Source organism: Ahaetulla prasina, chromosome 1, assembly GCF_028640845.1.
Source record: "Ahaetulla prasina isolate Xishuangbanna chromosome 1, ASM2864084v1, whole genome shotgun sequence".
Classification (NCBI taxonomy): domain Eukaryota; kingdom Metazoa; phylum Chordata; class Lepidosauria; order Squamata; family Colubridae; genus Ahaetulla; species Ahaetulla prasina.
In genome coordinates, this window is record NC_080539.1 from 351,720,409 (window position 1) to 351,742,980 (window position 22,572).

The 22,572-nt window shown below is 43.4% G+C and overlaps 1 protein-coding gene across 1 annotated transcript in view; it reads left to right on the forward strand.

The window, feature by feature from the left end:
* The window catches only part of TRIM9 (tripartite motif containing 9), a 66,323-nt gene that overhangs the window by 36,351 nt on the left and 7,400 nt on the right, over positions 1 to 22,572 (forward strand). Inside the window, exons 4-9 of the mRNA XM_058162792.1 lie at positions 6,130 to 6,240; positions 8,967 to 9,120; positions 11,238 to 11,383; positions 12,319 to 12,457; positions 16,461 to 16,649; positions 16,725 to 16,730. Of these exons, the coding sequence (XP_058018775.1) occupies positions 6,130 to 6,240; positions 8,967 to 9,120; positions 11,238 to 11,383; positions 12,319 to 12,457; positions 16,461 to 16,649; positions 16,725 to 16,730 (745 nt within the window). The remainder of the gene's footprint in view (positions 1 to 6,129; positions 6,241 to 8,966; positions 9,121 to 11,237; positions 11,384 to 12,318; positions 12,458 to 16,460; positions 16,650 to 16,724; positions 16,731 to 22,572) is intronic.

Here is a 22,572-nt window from a genome sequence, read left to right on the forward strand (position 1 = left end):
GAAAATTTCTGTCCCCAGCAATCCAAAATTAATAGGGTTAGCAGTGCAAGTAACATAGATATCTGTGTGGGTAAGATTATCAGCCCTGCTATCAAGCAAAACCAAGCATTTAATAGTGAGTGCCATACCATGTGCACTAAACCAAAAGGTGGCAAGAAACTAGGGGCAGTCAGGCACAACACAGGTTATGTGTTATGATCTCTGGAGGGCCAGGGATAGGGGTTGTTCCTCTGCCCTGGTCCTATTAGACCTCTCAGCGGCTTTTGATACCATCGACCATGGTATCCTGCTGCGCCGGTTGGAGGGATTGGGAGTGGGAGGCACCGTTTATCGGTGGTTCTCCTCCTATCTCTCGATCGTGTTGACGGGGACAGAGGTCGGCCCGAGGCGCCTCACTTGTGGGTGCCGCAGGGCCGATTCTCTCGCCCCTCTTGTTCAACATCTATATGAAGCCGCTGGGTGAGATCATCAGTGGCTTCGGTGTGAGGTACCAGCTGTACGCTGATGACACCCAGCTGTACTTTTCCACACCGGGCCACCCCAATGAAGCTATCGAAGTGCTGTCCTGGTGTCTGGAAGCCGTATGGGTCTGGATGGGGAGAAACAGGCTCAAGCTCAATCCCTCCAAGACAGAGTGGCTGTGGATGCCGGCATCCCGGTACAGTCAGCTGCAGCCGCGGCTGACTGTCGGGGGCGAGTCATTGGCCCCGATGGAGAGGGTGCGCAACTTGGGCGTCCTCCTGGATGAACGGCTGTCCTTTGAAGATCATTTGGCGGCCGTCTCCAGGAGAGCTTTTTACCAGGTTCGCCTGGTGAGCCAGTTGCGCCCCTTTCTAGACCGGGATGCCCTATGCACGGTCACTCACGCCCTCGTGACGTCTCGCCTAGACTACTGCAATGCTCTCTACATGGGGCTCCCCTTGAAGGGCATCCGGAGACTGCAGTTAGTCCAGAATGTGGCTGCGCGGGTGATAGAAGGAGCCCCTCGTGGCTCCCGTATGACACCTATCCTGCGCAGACTGCACTGGCTACCTGTGGCCTTCCGGGTGCGCTTCAAGGTGTTGGTGATCACCTTTAAAGCGCTCCATGGCATAGGGCCAGGCTATTTACGGGACCGCCTTCTGCTACCGAATACCTCTCACCGACCCGTGCGCTCTCACAGAGAGGGACTCCTCAGGGTGCCGTCAGCTAGGCAGTGTCGTCTGGCGACACCCAGGGGAAGGGCCTTCTCTGCGGGGGCTCCCGCCCTCTGGAACGAGCTCCCCCCAGGACTTCGCCAACTCTCGGACCTTAGAACCTTCCGTCGTGAACTTAAAACACACCTATTCAGGTGCGCTATCGCTTGAAAGCAGGTTTTTCACTGTTTCAAAAGCCCTACTTTCCGACTTTCCCCAAGACCAAACAGTATTTTTTCCTAGAAGTTTGTGCAGCGGTTCAGCAACGGTCGCTTTGTTTTTTAAAAAAACCGCGTAAAAATTCACTAACCCCAGGAATGCCTGCAGCTCTGCTTTGTTTTTGGGCGCCAGCCTTTCTGATTGCCTTGACTTTGCTCTCAGTGGGGTGAATTCCCTTCTTGTCTATACGGTAGCCCAAGAATTCGACGGACTCGACCCCTATGTGGCATTTGTTTGCTTTTACCTTTAGTCCGGCTGCCCGGAAAATGCCCAGAACCTTTCTTAATCGCTCCCCCAGTTCCTCTACGTTTTCCGCTGATATTAAGACATCATCGAAGTAGGGAACTACCCTGGGAGCCCTTGCAGGAGTCGTTCCATTAAGTTTTGGAACAACCCGGTGCCACACTCACCCCAAATTGTAGTCGGGTGCATCTGAAGGCACCCTGTGAGTTACAATCGCTTGGGCTTCGCTGTGTTGGCGCTCACGGGCAATTGTTGGTAGGCTTGGGCCAAGTCTAACTTTGCAAAGACCTGCCCTTGCCCCAAAGAGTGCAGTAAGTGTTGCACCACGGAACCGGTAAGCGCTTTTCTGTAAGGCTTTGTTTAGCCGCCTTGTAGTCAGCGCAAATTCTAATTGACCCATCTGGTTTTATGGGTGACGATTGGCGCCTCCCACTTTGCGTGATCGACTGGTACCAAAATTCCCTGATTTATGAGCTTATCTAGCTCCTTGTCAATTTTGGCTTAAGGGCAAAAGGACTCTCCTCGCCTTTAGCCTAATGGGAGCTACCTGGGGTCTAAATTGAAGGAAATAGGGGTCCCCTTGTACTTGCCCAGGCAGTCCTTGAAGACATCTTGAACTGCTCAAGAGTATGTCTTTCAGGTTGCAGTCACTTCTGTAGATGCCGGTCACCCCATGCCCAGTGCGCGAAACCAGTCTAGTCCTAGCAACCAGGCAGAGTCCCTCGACGATTGTGATGGGCAGGGTCTTCTTGTGAGGTCCGTACTCGACGCGGACGGAGGTGGTCCTCGAACAGGGATTCGATTTCCTGGTAATCGTGGACCCGTAACGTTGGGATTGCAGGTGGCGCCGCGACTGAAGGCAGTGACTTCACCAAAGTGTCCCAGGACATGATGGTGATGGCTGACCCGGTGTCCACTTGAGTCGGCACCTTACTCCTCTATTTTAGGTTTGGTGAAGATCTTCTTCTCCACTCGGGTTGAGGCGCGCCTATAACTACAGTCGCTTGGTTCAATTCGCCTTTCTTATTTGAGCCAATCGGGTCGCCTTTCCGATCCAGCGCTCTGATTGGCCGATTTAAATTTTCGGCGGGAAGGTTGGGGAGCTCGACAGACTTGAGCTAGGTGCCCTTCTTTCCACACCGACATGTTGCGTCCTTAAACTTGCAGCGTTGGCGCTGGTGTTGACCTCCGCAGCTTCCGTGATTCGCCTCGGTCCTCTTTGTCGCGCTTTTCGGTTCGGCAGACCCTTCCTCATCCTCACCGCCACCGCCGGATTCGGTCTGAATCTCCTCCTGGTGCACTGGAGCCGGCTTTGTGCTCGCCTTTGGTGGGGAGGCTTTGCAATGTCTCCGCCGCTTGGGTGGACATTTCATGTGCTCTGGCTTCGTCCAGAGCGTTGGCCAGCGTTAGGTTGCTCTTCGCTAGCAGCCGCGCCGCAAACGGATGTCTTTGACCTCGGATGAGTTGCTCGAGCAGCACCTCGCCTAGGTCTCGGTATCCGCAGTCCTTGACGCCTTCCTTAGGGCGGCCATGTAGTCACCAATGGACTCGCCCATCTGCCTTCGCCTCCAAATTCAAACCGCCGCACGTATTTGGACGGTGTGGGTGCGGCGGTTCTTTAATAGGGTTTGCAGAGTTGGCCACGATACCGATTGTATCGGCGTTGGCTCTGCCAGGGCTTCCGCAATATCGATGACCTCTGACCACAGTGGCTTAAGAAATAAGCCCTTTTGCGGTTATCTGGAACTCCCTGCAGTTCGTTGGCTTCTAGAAAGCTTTCGAAACGGGTCATATACGTTCCCCATTTCTCTCTGGCTGGGTCAAACGGTGCGGGCGGAGTGTAACTGGCCATCTCCGCGTTTTCTGCCCTGAATTGCTGGGTTCGGTTCTATCGTGCGTGCTTCAGCTCGGTTCTGGTTCTCCTTAGCCTCGAGATCCCACCTTCGTCGCCAATGTTAAGTTCTGGAAGTAACGAGGCTGGAGACCAGGGTAGTGACAACAGCTCTTTAATATAGGGTGAACCCAGCAACAGGCTGGGGGAAAAACCTCTCCTTTTATACAGTTCTGCTGGAGGCTTCGTCCAATCAGCAACGTGCTGATTTCCCGCTCAAATATTTAAAGGTACAAACATGAATACATAACAGATACAAATAAAAGAAAACATTAGGACAGGGACAGTAGGCACGCTGGTGCGCTTATGCATGCACTTTACAGACCTCTTAGGAATGGGGTGAGGTCTACAGTAGACAGTCTAAGGTTAAAGTTTTGGGGATTTGGGGAAGAAATCACAGAGTCAGGTAGTCCATTCTATGCATTGACCACTCTGTTGCTGAAGTCATATTTTCTGCAGTCTAGTTTGGATCGGTCTACCATGAGTTTGTATCTATTGTGTGCTCTTGTATTGGTTTGGTTGAAGCTGAAGTATTCATTGGCTGGTAAGACATTGTAGCAGATGATTTTATGTACTATGCTTAGGTCAGACCGAAGACAGTGAAGTTCTAAGTTGTCTTCCTGTGAAATCCCTAAGCGAAGCTAGTGTGAGATGTAGCTCTCTTCCCTTTTCTGGTTTCAAGGCTAGGAACAGCAATGCCAGCAAACTCCCGCTCTGCAGAACAGGAAGGAATTGATGGGGTGGCTGGCTTCCTTTCTTAAGTCGGGTTTGACCAGGTCTAGTATCCTTCCAGAATAATAGAGTTGGAAGGGACTTGGAGGTCTTCTAGTCCAACCCCCACTTCCACTAAGTCACTGGACCCATTTAATATTTGGAGTAGCTCCTACGGCTTCCTATTGGCATTATTTATTTAGCTGTTCAACAGCACATCTAATGTTGGGGAAAGAACATCTCCTGCATCTTCTCTACCCATTTTTATTTAATCTGGTGAAAGAATATTTGCTTGGTAAACATTTTAGGAGAGAATTTGGTAAAATTCTAGAGCAAGGGTGTCAAACTCAAGGCCTGGGGGCTGGATCCGGCCTACAGTGCCTCTGCCAGTGAAAAGGGAGCTCCGTTTTTGCTAGCAGAGGGTTGCAGGAGGCCATCGCAGCTGAAAACAGGGCTCGCAAGCCCATTTTAGCTGGCAGAGCGCTCAGGCCATCACACAATCCAACACAAATTGCATTGAGCTAGCCACTCCCACCCTGGACATGCCCACCCTGGCCTCCCAAGGTCAAACACAACCCTGATTCGGCCCTCAATGAAATTGAGTTTGACACTCCTGTTCTAGAGCAGTGTTTCTCATCCTCAGCTACTTTAAGTTGTGTGGACTTCAATTCTCTGGAAGTCCAATGGCCCAGAGCCTTTCTGGCTTCCCACATTTCTATTCATTTCAAAGGGGGAAAGGTATGTAATGAGAAATACTAACCTAATCTTGAATCATCAACTGTTTCTTGCGCTCTGGAATGTTTGGAGAAAACCATGCCAGGATTATAATACTGAAGGTGGAAGAACTGGAGCAGATTCAGGATCCAATTTCAATACATCTCTTTTTCTTTCCAACCATGAACGCTGTATATTGTCAGAGCCTGAAAATGCTTATTTAAATCCTGTTCCAAGTTTCCTTTGTTCATAATGAACCAGAAGCTTTTGATGCCATTGTTGATATATCTGCCGTTCAAGAGCAAAGACGCACAACAGCTATCCAGCCTCTGAAGACAGAAACTTGGCAATAAAGAGACAGCTGGGAAAGTTTGGAAGACAAGATTCTGATAGTTACAGAGATGGCATTGGGACAGTTTCTTTCCTTTGCTCCAATGCATAGGTCCCTGAATGTCCTTGCCTATGAGGAAATATAACTGATGCCAGTTCTGTTAGTGGTGCCCAGTGGAATAGAGGCAGGGCTGGAACTCCTGGCTAAGTCTTTGAATGATCTCAACTTTGGAAATTTGTTTTGACAATGTTAAAACTAGAAAGTGCGGGTGAAGAAATGTCAGGACTCTTTCCCACTCCCAAGAGTGATTTGGTTTACACACTGCCAAGCTATGGTTTATTTAATCATTTTTGATGAAATTATTATTGGCCAGATTCACCCCACGTGCTAAACCAAAGCCATATAAACCCTCTTATGCCTTAGTAAGAATGCAGCCAATTTATTTGTTCCTCTGTTTACAGGAGAAGCAATTGTTCAAACAAAATCACTGGCAACAGGACTGTTAACCCCCATATACTCCGAATGCCTATCAGCTGCTGTCAAATTCCATCAGGATTGCACACTGTTGCCTCCAAGCACATTTAGCAAATACTATGGCTTGAGGAAGAGGTTGCGGTTTTGTGTAGAGCTAGAATTAAGCAGACTGCGTAGTGTTTGCCGGAATTAGAATTCCAAGCCCTTACGGTTTCTTAGACTTTGAGGCACCCAGCAAAATCAGCTCAGAGGCAATGAGGAATAAGTGATCCCAGAGCACCCTCCCCTAATTTTCCAACCATCACCCTTATCTGCAAAAGCATCTCTACCTGGTCTAAGAAGGTCTTTATAATTTCTGTATTTTATTGCAGGTGGTACGTGATCAGATCTCTCACTGCACAGTGAAGCTGCGCCAGACCACGGGGCTGATGGAATACTGCCTGGAGGTCATCAAGGAGAATGACCCCAGTGGGTTCTTGCAGGTGAGTGGTTTTTCTTTTTCTTTCCAGTTAGGGAAGTATGGATTGGCTCTTCTCTTGGCTTCGCCCACTGTGAGCTGAGCAACGTGTTGTGATGTTTCAGCAGGGCCCATTTCATGATGTCGCAACAATTTTCTAAGGAATAGATTGGAAACTAATCAGTCCATGGTTGGGATTGTGCTGTGATCCTCTCATTCAAAATTTGTCGAGGCAAGAATATATGAAAGTAGGGGAAGGCTTTGCTATTCAGGGTCCTTTGACAAGATAGCTTTAATGCATCTTCCCAAACACCTAAATTCATATCCCATTGAATCCAGTGGAAGTCATTACAATGCCATCCTTATTTGCACCACCCTGCCTGGATTAATTTTCTATTTTACAAGAAGTTGGACTAAGGAACATAAATTCTTTAAAGAGATAATACCTTGAGAAGAGAAATAACAATGGAGTTGGCTTGAGAAAATAAGCTACTTAGTCTTTTTAAGTATTTAAGACATTCTGTCAAGAATTAGACAGAATTAAAGCCATGTCCCTTTTTACCTGGGTCATGATAGAAATGGAGCAGAGCTTCAACTGCATAATAAGGATCACCATTTTGACTTTTTTTGACTCTTCCTTGGGGGATCACCCTGTTTTTTCCCCCCCTGCAGTTTAGGCAAATGAATAAAATCCCTCTCTATAAATATTTTGGGGAGTGTTGCTATGGAGATTCTCAGTCATCCAGGTCATGTTTGTTTTCCCCCCCCCAAAAAGCAACTGGACTTTCTGCTTTTTCTTTGAAGACATTTCACTTCTCAGCCAAGAAGCTTCTTCAGCTTCTTGGGGAGTGTGGCAGATCAATATGGATGATTTGATGATTTGATCAGTAAACCCCTCATCAATTTTTCTGACCTCCTAGAAACCACAAAAGACACTGAGAGGCTGATATTTCCAGTCCCATTCACGAGAGTAAAAGCCCCACAAATTAAAGCCATGATGGTATCATGAGGGTCTATATCAGGGGTCTCCAATCTTGGCAACTTTAAGACTTGTGGACTTCAACTCCCAGAATTCCATCTTAAAGTTACCAAGATTGGAGAACCCTGGTCTATATCAATCCTTTTTAGGTTCTCCCCCCTGCCATGTGACTGGTGGTAAGGGTGAAAAACAAAATGGCCGTATAGATCTTAATCTCAATTATGGACAGAATGAACAACATAGGAAAAAGTGGTTGACTATAGGCAGTTCATTTGTACCTCCCCTCCTCCCCTCAAAAGTTTCATTCTATATATGACTCAACAAAAATTCTCAAGTCGTCCCAAAGATGCTTTTGAAAAGGCAACTGGACTTTCTCCATGGTTGGGACAACCATGACCAATGTCTATGATGATTGAAAATCTCCATAGACATTAAGAGCCTCCGGGTTAATTAGCTAAGTCATAATCTTGTGATCTTGTGTATTTGAATGAAGGTGTCACTGTATCTCTACCTTGCACATCTATACGTGGTAGCTACTGTACTGATTGACTGACTGATTTCAAACTAAGTCCTTGGTGAGCTTTTTTGAAGCAACAGGTTCTTAAAGTTTTATCCCTTTTTGTGAAATTAACATTTCCCCTAGTGAGTTAACATGATCCCAAAACATATTGGAATTGTTAGGCTTTACATTAATCTCATATACAGTATGAACAGCACCACTTATGGTGTATGCCTTTGTCATCAGTGTCTCTCTCCAATGCATAAAACCACATATTATGTGGAATGTAATCAGCTTCAGTAATATTTGATCCACCATAGGTTGGCTGACAGGGAATAATGGGAATTGTAATGCATTGTCTACCCTTAGGGAGATAAGCAAGTACTCATATTTATATATTCTATTAATAGGGGCACCTAACAGAGAACTCAAATTCTCATTTAGGTTTAGGTGCAATCAGGAACATACTGAGATTGAAAATGAGTTTTGCGTTATCTACTGAGGTTTGTGAGCCATGGCAGTGCAATGGTTAGAACGCAGTATTGCAGGCTAACTCATTGCTCACTGCCAGGAGTTCGATTCTGACTGGCTCAAGGTTGACACCCTAACCCCGTGATGGTGAACCTTTGACGTTCCCGCGTGGCAGCCTGTGTGCCAGAAGTGGCACATGAAACCATCCCATGAGGTATGCATGGCTCCGCTGGCCTTCGTGCGCGCGGGAGGGGCAATACTCAGAAGAGCGGCGGTCCATCGTGAATGCGCGAGCCGGCACCCAAACACCCGGATATTGGCCTGGAAGTGCGCTCGACAAACAGCTGACCATTGCGTATGCATGCAATGTCAACCTGGAAGGTCGGGTTCTGGCCTGTGCATGTGTGCTGGAATGCTGCTCTTCCGGGTTCCACCACTCCACGCGTGCAACGACCAGCTGACTGGCACGCATGTGACCACAGGAACACAGAAAGGAGCCAGTGAGGCTGCACATTCTTCGCGGGATGGTTTCGCGTTCTGCTTCCAGCATGCATGCCATAGGTTCGCTGACACTGCCCTAACCCTTCCATTCTTCCGAGGTTGGTAAAATGAAGACCCAGATTGTTGGGGGCAATATGCTGGCTCTGTAAACTTCTTAGAGAGGGCTGTAAAGCAGTGTATAAGTCTAAGTGCTATTGCTATTATCCTCCCATACTATTCTTCTGCCAGAGGCTTCTCACAGAGATCTATGCATAAATCTGACTATGGTGAACATTGATTCTTGGCTTTTCCTTCTCAACAGATTTCTGATGCACTGATACGAAGAGTGCACCTGACTGAGGATCAGTGGGGGAAAGGGACACTCTCCCCAAGGATGACCACAGACTTCGACCTCAACCTTGATAGTGCCCCTTTGTTGCAGTCCATCCACCAACTCGACTTCGTGCAGATGAAATGTAAATGTATTTATCTGCGTACTTTCAAAAAGTGGCAATTGACATAAAGTACTATCCAAAGCTATCTTAAATATCCATGTAATTGAATACATATTCAAATAATGAAGGTTCTACAGATTTAAATAGAGGGAAAGGGAAAAAGAATTATGTCCTACTCTCACACATTCTTGGCCTTGTCCCCTCTGTCTAATCTAAAATCCAAACTCAGTGTTTGCCTATCAGTATCCTTCATTCCATTCTCAGAAGGAATTTAGGCCAGCAGCAACACAATGGAGGATGTATGGCCCATAGATGTGATTTTTTTTCTGCCTCACATAATTATAATTACATAAACTATATACATATTATATACATGTAATGTTATATAAATATTACATATTTATATCCTATGTAATGTGTGGGGTGGTATGGAATTGCATCAGTCCTAATTCCTGGCAATTACATGGTCAAGTCTTCCTAGAACTTCTTTCTAGGTAGAGAGTTTTGGAAATTATTTACCACTGCCTTTTTCCTAAGGTGAAACGGGCTGCCTGAAGTTCTTCTAGTTAGCTTCCATGCTTGAGGCAGGACTAGAACCCAGGTCTTCTTACTTCTAATCCAATGGCTTAACCACTAAACCAAACAAATCCTGTAATATATTAACAGAGTTTGTGTAATAGATAGATCAAGCTCTCAACAGCAAGATGTTTCTCCTTCTAGGACAGGGGTCTCCAACCTTGGTCCCTTTAAGACTTGTGGACTTCAACTTCCAGAGTTCCTCAGCCAGCTTCCAAGCTTCTTTGCTACAGTGTTGGGCATACAAAGATTTTACTACTCTGAATTCTTTTTTTTTTCCTGACAGGGAGAGAGGAAATACTGTATTTTTCGGAGTATAAAACGCACCTTTTCTCCCCAAAAAAGAGGGTGAAAATCTGGGTGTGTCTTATACTCTGAATGTAGCCCCGCCCAGCTTCTCAAACAGGTTTCAGAGGCTGAAAAAAGCATCAGAAAGGAAGCTTCAGAAAGGAAGCCCCCAAACAGAGTTTCAGAGGCTTTTTTTCTGAAGCTGTTTCAGAGCTTTCAGACGCAGAATATTTTTTCCCCACTGAAACCGAGTTTCAGAAGTTTCAGAGGCAGCAAAGAAAGAAAAAGAAAGAAAAAGAAAAAAAAAGCAAGGCACAGAGGTCATAACCAAGAAACCTGTTGCTAAAATTCACCTCTGGGAACAGCTGATTGGGGGTATTCTGGGTGGCTGATCCACCTGCCAATCAGCTTTTTTCTTATTTTCCTCCCCAAAAACTAAGGTGCTTCAGGTGCGTCTTATACTCTGAAAAGTATGGTATATTACTGGGACTTCTTTATTTGCCCTTTTATGTTTCTGCATCTATATCCCTAATCACACCCTTTCTTTGATCTGATTCTTCTTGTGCTGCCCTTGTACCAGAGCACAGTGAACCACAACAGGCAGGGCTGCTAAGTAAAGGGGAAAAAATGAAAACTATCTTCAAACATGGTTTGAATCAACAATCTAACAATAAAAAAATATTCTCTAAAAATTAGAAAATAAAAGTTGGCTTTTAGCTTGTTGTCTCAGAATCAACAAACATGTTTCATGAACTTTCTGAAGCTGTTAATTTCTAGATTTGTTCTCAGACTAAAACATTTTAGCTGAGCTGGTGTATGAGCCCAAATTCTTTAGCTCACAGCTTGCTGGCTCATGCAAGTTAGCATCTTTCTAACCTTCCAAGAGAAGCTTCAGAATGAGATTAGTTCATGATGTAGCCTTGTTCAATAAAGGCATTCCAAAATATGATATATAGGCAGAGTTTTGCAGGAGCACAAAACATCTCTTGAAGTTCTCCAGAGACTCCAGGGGTCTCCAACCTTGGCAACTTGAAGACTTGTGGACTCCTCTGGGAGTTGGGAGTTGAAGTCCACAAGTCTTCAAGTTGCCAAGGTTGGAGACCCTTGCTCCAGATGAAGTATTCTCATTGCATATCTTTGCTATTGAGTGAAATATTCTTGGATTTCTCCTCCAGGACCAAGCTAACTCTTCCAGAATCCAGAAGCCGCAATTTGCATCTTGGCTGGAGGTAGAAGTCGGGGTTACACTAATTTCTGTTTAGCTTCCTCCCCAGTGCCAGCACCACCAATCCTTCAACTCGAAGAATGTTGCACCCATAACAACAGTGCTACATTGTCATGGAAGCAGCCACCTTTGTCCACAGTGCAGGTGGAGGGATACATCTTGGAACTGGATGATGGGAATGGTGGTCAGTTCAGGGTAAGCAATTGATAAAGAAATGTGAGGTGAGTGTGGAAAGGAATTTGGCTACCTGATGAACAAACCTAATTAAACTAAATGTTTAATTTAAACTAAATTAAATGTTTGAGCTGGAGCGCCAAGTGTCACCCTTGACCAGGGGTGAAATATAAAATTTGTTACTACCGGTTCTGTGGGCATGGCTTGGTGGTGGTGGGGGGTAATGTGACTGGGTGGGTGTGGCCCCCCCTTTTTTTTACTTTTAAAAGCATTTTTTCTACAACCCCTTTGGCCAAAGAGCTTGTAGAAAACATGCTTTTCAAAGCCTGTGATGATCAGGCAACTCAGTTAGGATCGCCAGAGGAAAAAAAGCTTTTAAAGGGTTCTGATGATCCGAGCTGAGTTGCCTGATCGTCAGAACCTTTTAAAAGGTTTTTTTTTTACATCCTCTTCAGCTGAAGAGGTTGTAAAAAACATGCTTTTAAAGCCTGTGATGATCAGGCAATTCAGCTGGGTTCGCCAGAGGAAAAAAGCTTTTAAAAGTAAAAAAAAAAAAACCTCTGATGATCGCGCGGCTCAACTGGGTGGGTGGGTGGGTGGACAGGGATTTTTGCTACTGGTTCTCTGAACCACCCACCACCGCGATCTGGTCTGAACTGAGTACATTTCACCCCTGCCCTTGATCTGGAAAAATTAGCTCACCTCTGATGCAAAAATTGAATCCAGCCTTCTGCTCGCAATTGTATTCTACAATCCAGAGAGAGAGAGAGCAAGTTAGGGAAGGTCAGTTTTACCCCTCATATCTCCAAATTTAAGACTGGCATGTTGGGAAACATGAGAACACCCTTTGTGATTTGGAAAAATTACTGCCAGACAGGGAGAAATCAGAACTTTGCAAATTGGAAAAGAAGTCATCTCACCCACTTACAAGGCAATTTTGTGTGTTTGGTGTTTAGGAGGTTTACGTTGGGAAGGAGACAATGTGCACTGTGGATGGTCTGCACTTCAACAGCACCTACAGTGCTCGGGTCAAGGCCTTCAACAAGACAGGGGTCAGCCCCTACAGCAAGACATTGGTCCTGCAGACTTCAGAGGGTAAGTTCTGATCGGAAGGCTTTTCAACAGAAGAGAATACACTGTATGTAGCTCAGGGCTGAATGATTGAATCTTTGGTGCTCTCTGAACTTGGTTGTTTGCTTGCAGACGATTCGTTACCCAATTAGGTAACATCATCAGTTCAAGTGTGTGTGGGGGTGGGTGGGTGGGTTTGAAAAAAAATTCTCATGGAATATAACCTTTCTCTATGCGCACATGAGGAAACAAGATGTTGCCCATCTCAGCACTGCTTGTTTGAACCACGTTTTTTATCCTGTTTGCCAAATTGGAGTCTCCTTTCGCCCAACCCCAAAAGTAACAGATAAAATACGATAAGTTGGTCAAGGGATACTTTTTTGTTCATTCTTAAATTGCAAAAGCACTTGGGGAAGGGAATGCATGAATTGGATATGCAGAAATTCCTAGAGGGTTTGTGTCTGTATGTGAACTTGTTTTAATTCTTGGACTTCTCTTGAACTTCTCCCTGGTCCCTCTTGGACTTTGGCAATCTCTTGTGCCTTAGCTTTCACTAACATAATAATTCAGTTAATTGCCTGGTATTTGAATTATAAAACCTCATCAGAATGTACAAAAGAAAATTTAGAGCAGTGTTTCCTAAGTTGGTGTCCTCCATATGTGTCAAATTAGGATATTTGTAGAAAAACCTGTTACACAAAGATTTATATTTCAAAATGTGACCAAGTGTGTCAAACGTAGAGCTTTTATATAAAAAGAAGCAATATGGGTTTCTTATTGCCAATTTGAAAGTTTTCTTGATACATAGAAAAGAGAAAATATATTGTGTAAGCTACCCAGAGTCCTCTTCAGTGGGTGACTATAACAAATCTAATAAATTAAATGAATATGTTAAATATACTCTATTTTAAGAACGCATCAGGTGAAGTATTTCAGTATTGTGCGAAGCAAATTATCATCTTTGCCTTCTATTGTTTAGCCATATAATTCTTTTCTATTTAATTACTTAGGAGACATTTCCAAATGTGAATTGTTAAGAAATACTTTAAGGGTTTATTAAAACTGTTCTAAATAATTTTTACAACTTTGAAATGGTATTTTCCCATTATCTTTCAGAATAGGGTTAAGCCTTATTCTGTGAATCATGTACAGCCTTTCACATTGTAAGATTCATTTCTCATGCATTCTGGTAGTTGCTTTTCAAAAGATGGATGACATGGTGCATCAATTATATGTCAATAATATGTCTAACATATCCTCCATTATTGCCCCATTTCCCCAGTTGTTGATAGCACTGATCTGTGGTTTTTGGTCCCCTACACTGTTCTAGCTTGGTTATAAATTGATAGGTGGAAAAATCTATTTTGAAATAGACGCGGTTAGTGGATTAAAAACAGGTAAGATGAACCTGGTAATATCAGCAATTTCAGGACCTCAGACAGCTCCAAAGCTTTCAGACATTGCTCCAGTGGTGCTGTTTGTGAACTAATACTATAACTTCTACAATCCTTCAAGTAAAGTGGTGACTAATTTACATAGGGGAGGTCTGTGGCATGTAGGCATGAACAATAAATGATTGCCAATTTGGCCACTTGTCTTTAGGCCTCGGCTTTTGTAGTGATTCAAGCTTTTTCTTTTATGTACACTGAGAGCATATGCACCAAGACAAATTCCTTGTGTGTCCAATCACACTTGGCCAATAAAATTCTATTCTATTCTATTCTATTCTTACAGAAAAGTTTGTGACTTCCTAATAATTTGATTTTTTTTCCCTATCTGACCTGGGAGATTGAGAAGGGTATGAGATTAGAAATCTTAACCTGCAGCTATCAATGAACCAAACATGTGGAAATTCCTGATAATGAAAGCTGAGCATAAGAATAGACAGTATCTATTGCAAACCTGGAAATTTTTTTTCTATTCAATTGTGCCAAGTTTGTGGACACTTCTCACTGTTTCCTTCCTAGGGCTGAGAGAAAGTGACTAGCCCAAGATCACCCAGCTGGCTGGATGCTCATTGTGAGACAAGCTTACCCTCTTCCAGTTTCTAGCCTGATGCCTTAACCATTACACCAAACTGGTTTCTCCTGGAAATTGTAACTCTGGGAAATTTTATGTGGACTCTAGGAAACATGCTCCTTTTGATCAAGGAAAATGGGATAACTGGACAAGAAATTCAAGCAACACCTACCATCAGAGCTTAGGGAGGTCATTTGGATGTAACTAGAGAAGGCCAATCAAGTAAAGAGCATCTTTTCCTGAATTGTAGTTTATGAAATTGTCATGGAGCAAAGACTCAGTAGAGTGAAATTCAAACTAAAATTTCGTTTAGTTGAAATTTAGACCTTTAAACATCTAGGTTTGCCCATCAGTCCCACCATTGAAAAATGCAATGTTCTCCTCCTGAATAACAAATCCATTGCTATTGTATTTACAATGTATTTACAATGTAAACTCATGTTTAAAATGCATGTGGGCACTGACTGGACATTGCATATTAAGTGATTGGTGCCTGTATTACAGTCCTTCACTCTACCATCCTGTGCCCTCGTGTAAAGGATCCTGGGATACCTATTTCAGATTACGTTGCACAGAAATTATGCACAGAAAATTGATCTACTTTGTTGGACTGACCTGATCCCACCCTGTATATCTGAAGAATCATTCTTCATATTGCTACAGTTGCTATTATGAGATGTATTGGCTTGGTTAGGACATAGCACCAAGCCTTAATTATTATTATTATTAATTATTATTATTATTGTACAGTGAGCGTGTTGTGTGAACCCAGCCATTTTAGCTTGTTGAATATACTATGCTTAAAGCAAACCATGGCTTCGTGTGAATTCAGACGTTCAGCGACTGTGCGGAATCTTTCTCTATCTTTAATATGTTAGTTGCAATAACAAAAGCTTCTTATAGTTATTTCTGAAGAAAAGTGGAAAATGAGTGTTGAACAACTTTTGAAGAAAAGAAATGGAAATTCCCCAACTAGGCTTTTTTAAAAAAACAAAAACAAAAACAAAAACATAGAAATATCAGGAACTGGAAAACACACTAGAGATTTGTGTGGAAAGTAGTGGGGGAAACCCAGGGGTGAAATCCAATTTTTTTTACTACCGGTTCTGTGGGTGTGGCTTGATGGGCATGGTGTTGCTTGGCAAGCATGGCAGGGGAAGGATACGGCAAAATCTCCATTCCCACCCTGCTCCAGGGAAAGGATACTGCAAAATCTCCATTCCCACCCCACTTTGGGGCCAGCCAGAGGTGGTATTTGCCGGTTCTCCAAAATGCTCAAAATTTCCGCTACCAGTTCTCCAGAACCTGTCAGAACCTGCTGGATTTCACCCCTGAGGAAACCTCCTGTGCTAGTTAACCTTGCTACCTCTTCTGCGACGTTTTAATATTGGTAATCCTCGATTTACATCTCTCCGATTAACGATCATTCAAAATTGAAACCAGCACTGGAAAAAGTAACTTATGGTCACTCATCGCACTTAGGACCATTGCAGCATGGTCATCTGATCAAATTTTTGGGTGCTTGGCAATTGGCATTTATTTATGATGGTAGTATGTCATCACCATTTCTGACCTTCCCAGGCAGCTTCCGACAAATCAACAGGGAAAGCTGGATTTGCTTAATGCCTGCATGATTTACTTAACAACTGCAGTGATTCGCTTAATGACAAGGCTGTAAAATCAGTCATGATTAACTTAACCAACGGAAATTCTTGTTCCAATTGTGATCATAAGTCAAGGATTACCTGTACATCCAGGTTAATGTGGGGGGGAGAGTTCTCCTCCTCCTCCTCTCCGTAGTCGCTCTGTAAGTACCCACTGGGGAGTTGACGTTTCATTTGTTTTTGTTCTAGAATTGTAATCTTATTATTTAGAACAGCAATCCCTCCTCTCCCACTGCATTGACGCCAATGGTGGTTGTGGTAGCTTGTTGGAAGTATGTCTATGTAATGGCATACAGTTTCTCAACAGAGTTCTGACCTTGAGTTTGCCTTGATCTTACATTTAGACTCCGAACCGGAGGAGCAGGCCCTGACATTCCCAGTGCCTTTGGAAAGGCTGCCGCTGCGTAGATCAAGTCCTTTCTCTTCTACCCTTAACCTGCAAAACAGCTTTCCGGGGAGATCCTACTTTGAGCTAAGATCCTCGTCCCACCAAATGAGTTTGCACTCCTCTTTACAATCTCTGAATTCGGCCGGTGGGTGAACCGAGCACGCTTAGCATTGCCTCTTGAGCTGCGCTTCTGGGCATTTTTTTTTTGTTTTTGTTTCAGGGTGTAGTTCTTGTTTTGTTGCTGTTTTGCTTTCGCTTTCCTTTTTGGATATTTTTTTTTGAGGGGGATCCCCTCTTCCTGCCCCCATCCTGCCCGTGACATCCATATGAAATGGGACCAAGTGTTCTATGTTGTCGGTGGCCCGCTGCTTTCCACCTGTGGAGAAGACTGATGATGTAGATGTGTGACGTGTCTGTCTCTCTGTGACAAGGTTGTAGTACATTGAAATGCACTAGTGGAGCAAGCAAGAAAACCTTGCAGAACTAGTGAGGTAGCTGCTTCTGTCAGGCTGGCTGCAATTAGTTCACCATTTGCCTTCCATAGAATAAAGAAGCTCCATTTTGCTATCCCCTTTACCATGTCCATATACACACACATACATATGCAAATTGGCCAGGTGCAAATTACATTTAGAATATATATATATATATATTTGTTTTCTGAGGTTTTCGCGGGTGTTTGTATGTAGGTCTTTGGTTATTCGGGTTTTCTCCCGCGTAAAATTGGAAGTGTCTTGGCGACGTTTTGACGAAGTCTCATTCGTCATCTTCAGGCTTCAGCTTCGTGCTTCTGGGAGCAATGTGTGACTGCAGCTGTTTCTTCCTTTTTAACTGCTAGTGGGGGTTTGAGCTGATTGGGTGGGAGCTTGGCTGTGCTCTGATTGGATGGGGGTGTGTCCTGTTTGGGTGGGGGCTTGATTGTGCTCAGATTAGTCTGAGTTGCAGGGGGATTTGAGCCTGAAGATGACGAATGAGACTTCGTCGAAACGTCGCCAAGACACTTCCAATTTTACGTGGGAGAAAACCCGAATAACCAAAGACATATATATATATATATATTCCAAAATGTACATTAGGCGACTGAATTAGGCAACTTTGAAGGTTACCAGAAATGTTCCAGGTTTCTATTTTGCAACCCCAGAGTTAGCCTAATAAATATTTTACGCTAATTGGGATTTTGGCATTGTTTTTCTATGACAGATAACCCTTTCCTTTTCTCACTGTGTGGCTTAGATATGTTAATGGATTTTAAGCTAGCATTTGAGATAAGATGGTACCAGATTTATCATTATTGATACAAAGATTATTCATGATCAAGACATTTATTGTGAGGCACATGGACATAGAGACCAAGTTGCTCCGTTCTCCTCCTTTCTGTAGATATTGATAAACCCTATCTACAGAACATTATTTGAGAAGGCTGCCTTAGGGAAAACTTTAGAAGAAGGGCAAGACTTGTTAACTTAGCCTTGCTACTACAACTACCATAAGAATCTGGAGTAGAAGAAAAATGTGGCTTCTATGTTTCCTCGGTTGACCCACAACCTCCTCCCCTTAAAGAGCTCAATGAGAACCATTTTTTGTTACAGCTGACATGCAGTCTAGTGGTGGGCATTAGATTATTTATCTGCACAGACCTGATTCCCAAATTATTTTTATGATTGGAAGGTTTCATGGGAGGATAGTTTTGGTAGAACTACATCTGCTGAGTGCCCAGATGACCTATCTTGACACATTCCCCAAACTACATGTACAAATATATTTTTTTAAGAACTATTTTGGCTAAATGCTTGAAATATGCTTTTTCTCTCTTCCGTAACTGGTTGGGGTTGCTACTACAGTACTTTTGGAGGGACCAGAATATAAGATCCAATGAGATCAAGTGTGATCCACGTTTCATTGGTTAAATTCTGCTGGGTTTCATTGTATCCAAAATAGCACTACACACTGGGAGGCAGACACATATGTATTATTATTCATACAATTATTAAGTGTTCAGTTATTCAGAAATTCATTCAAACCTACTTTGAATCTATAAAAGGCTCTTAGAGCCAAACACAATGTAAGCTTGGAGGGAAGAATTCACATTATGTTCTTAACAAACTTCCTTTCTCTATTGCAATGGTTCCCCATAAGTAGTTCCCTGAAGGATACTACTAGCACTTTTTAAAATATGCATGTTAAATATAAACATGAATTAAATCGAAAGCATAATTTGGTCATCCATTTTACATACAAGTAACTAAGAATAATTTGAACAAGACACTCACCATGTTCAGGAATAAGCCAGACTCTGACTTAAATGCTATGTCACAAGGCACTGATGGATTATTATTATTATTACAGAAACATTAATTTACTTTATTTTTATTTATTTATCACATTTCTACATCACCCATCTCACCTAAGTGACTCAAAGGTGTAGAAGTAAACGTGATAATAACTATGCTAAGCAGTACTAGTAATTGGAAAGTGTGGTTTACATTTAATGTGTTGTATGAGATCAGTCCATTGTGGTTTTCCTAATTACTTACAGGCTTTGCAATTCATGCCAACAACCACAAAATACTGGAGCAGAAGTTTCTCAAAGATATGCCAGCTTCTTACTGGCCTTGGAGAACATTCAGGAAAACAAATCCCAAACAGATTAAGGTGTGATCAATATAGGCCAGGGGTCTCCAACCTTGACAACTTTAAGACTTGTGGACTTCAACTCCCAGAGTTCCTCAGCCAGCTTTGCTGGTTGAGGAACTCTGGGAGTTGAAGTCCACAAGTTTTAAAGTTGCCAAGGTTGGAGACCCCTGATATAGGCAATTGCCTGGGATGGAAAGTTTAGCTGCCTTTTAAATTTTCTGGGTGATAAACTGAAGGAACAGAGAGTGTTTGCATCAGTGAACTTTCAACCCGGCTATTTTTGAACACGATTTTAGTGTCCTTTTGAACACGATTTTAGTGTCCTTGAACACGATTTTAGTGTCCTTCAGGAAGACTATTAGACCTGCATTCTGAAATAAATTAATTGACTGGTCAGAAAGTATGAAGAACATTTGAGGCACCTTCTTCCACTTCATCCAGTTATTCTCTGCAATGTCATTCTTGTCAATTTCACCCCAATTCTTTTTACATGGGCTCTTTTATATAGAATATAGAATAACAGAGTTGGAAGGGACCTTGGGGGTCTTCTAGTCCAACCCCCTGCTTAGGCAGGAAATTCTGTATCATTTCAGACAAATGGTTATCCAATATCTTTTTTAAAAACTTCCAGTGTTGGAGCATTCATAACTTCTGGAGGCAAGTTGTTCCACTGATTACTTGTTCTAACTGTCAGGAAATTTCTCCTCAGTTCTAGGCTACTTCTCTCCTTGATCAGTTTCCATCCATTGCTTCTTGTCCTGCCCTCAGGTGCTTTGGAGAATAGTTTGACTCCCTCTTCTTTGTAGCAACCCCTGAGATGTTGGAACACTGCTATGATGTCTCCCCTAGTCCTTTTTTACATTAAACTGTATACCAGTTGTCAATTGCAAGATGTTGATAAAGTGGAGGTTGCTGTCACATGCTTATCCCAAATTGGTAAATACTTCAAGGAGATATCAAGGCTGGCAGTGAATGGGCATTGTTGGCTGAACTTGGAAAGACTATGCAATTTGCCATAGAACCAGGCAAAGGACTGTAATAAAAAGCGATAAAAGTATAGTGATGCAAAAACTCTTCTCAGCAGAATTAGAAGAAAACCTACAATGTACTCATTGGGCCCAAACAAGCGGAAGCCACTCCTCTTTCCCAGAAGTTCTATGCAATACACCCTGCTTAAAAAAAAATAAAGATCTATCACTCTTTCAAAACAATCCAGTAAACCTGTGTTTAAAGGCAGACCTATTGCTCTTTGAAAAGAGCACAAACCCATGTATTCCGAAGTGTCAGTAGGACATTTTTTAGAATGGGGGTATCAAACTCGATTTCATTGAGGGCTGCATCAGGGTTGTGTTTGACTTCGGGGGACCGGGGGTGGGTGTGGCCAGGGTGGGTGTGGCACAGCTTGACGTCACTTGTGTCAGGGGCGCCTGTGGAGGCCTGAGTGCTCTGCCAGTGAAAAGAGGCTCCCAAGCTCCTTTTTTGGCTGTAACTGTGACTCCTGCAGCCCTCTGCCAGTGAAAACAGAGCTGCGGGCTCCATTTTTGGCCGCGATGGATGCCTCCTGCAACCTTTTGCCAGCAAAAATGAAGCATGTTTTTGCGGGGAGAAGCACCATAGTCCTGTCCTCCGCTGTTTCCAGCGTGGCCCAGTGGGCCAATTCTAAGCACCCCGTAGGCTGGATCTGGCACCCAGACCTTGAGTATGACACCCCTGTTTTAGCAAGACATCTCTGTAGAAGCCAGATGTCCAGGATCCTCTCCAGTCCAAATCAAAGTTGGCCATGAAAGGCAACACCAAGCATCTGGAGAAACCTAAAATGGCCAATGCAAACTGGGCATATCCCACTCTACGGTATGTCTGGGTCATCAACCATTTTCTTGAGGAATTGCTGTACATATCATGTCCACAGCAAAAAAAAAAAATGTGGCTGGAAAAGAGGGAAAACATGATTTTAAACTGGAAGTGAGATGAAGGCAGCCTAATCAGAATATGTTTTTTAAAATACCATAATGCCGAATCCTGTCATTTTTCAATCTTTAACAAGGGGATGCCACAGAAGGAAAGCAATTCTACATACTGGCTCTGTGCTTTTGTCTCAAGTCATAACCTCTTGCTTCTTTACGAGATATGCAGCGTTATTGGATTTTCCCAGAAGTCTTTAACCTTTTAAGCCAGTGGGCACATTTGGAGTGTTCAGAATATATTGTAGGGTCTACAGCAGCTCTAGGGAGGTGGGGGAGGATGTTTTCAACACTAAATGACTACCACGATGAGTGGGACCAGTCGTAAAACAAGAAAGGCAGGTAGAACTGGAAATCTGGTGGGTCCTAAGGGAAGAGTGTGTGGACAAATTGGATCCACAGTCAGACTATTGAGGTTCCCAAGAGCAAGGGTCTCCAACCTTGTCAACTTTAAGACTTGTGGACTTCAATTCCCAGCAAAGCTGGCTGAGGAATTCTGGGAGTTGAAGTCCACAAGTCTTAAAGTTGACAAGGTTGGAGACCCCTGCCCAAGAGTATATGAAGCCATCAGCTCTTAATGTATGCCTTGAGACGTAATTAAAGTTGAGGTCCCTCTGTAGTTATGATTAGCTCTGCACAATAGCCAGTGTCTTTGCTTTGCATTTCCTTTCCGTTTTGGATTATCCTGTTTCACTAGCTTACCCCACTATTGGCTCCTTCCTGACTTTGTCATAAATGAAGAACATAGGTGTGACACCTCTGTGCTTTCAAAGGAGGAACGATGCAGCATTTCAGTTGCTGGGCTACACCAGGGGCCACCACCTGGCCTTTGTTATCTTTGTTATACTGTTTCCCCATTGTGCTTTTATGGGTTCTGCATCCCATTGCCTTGGCTTTCAACATTTTCATACTTGAATGTTTTGATTTCTCGTCCGGTGTACTAAGTGTTAATGACGCTTTCTGTTTTCCTGTATGTGGAATTTATATATTTTGCAGGAGTTTAATATTAATGTGGGCACAACGTTCGGAGGATTGGAGGGTTGGAAGGTATCATTCCCAAATTGAAAATGTGTGCTTCTCTTTGTGCTATTTATGGAGAAAATCTACTGTATAATATATGAGTTCGCAATTTTCCAAGCTGGTAAAGGTTCATAATCATTTACAAATTAAAAGGCCTTATGGGATCCTTATAAACAGGGCTGTTGCATTTTCCATATTCATGTGCAAAATTCTACCGCCACATTTCTAAGCACACAATTATGCAAACTAAATTATGCATACAATTGCTTACTTCTGTGTACTTTATTGTTTTCGAGTCTAAATGCTCAGAGGGGTAAAAGTACATAATAGAGAAAAAGGTGGAACTCTTTCTAACTCTGCTTTCATTGGAAAAGAAAATTAATGGGGGAGAGGGAAGAAGAAGAGGAAATAAAAGCAGAAATTTCCAATAGTAGATATATTGAACTCCACACT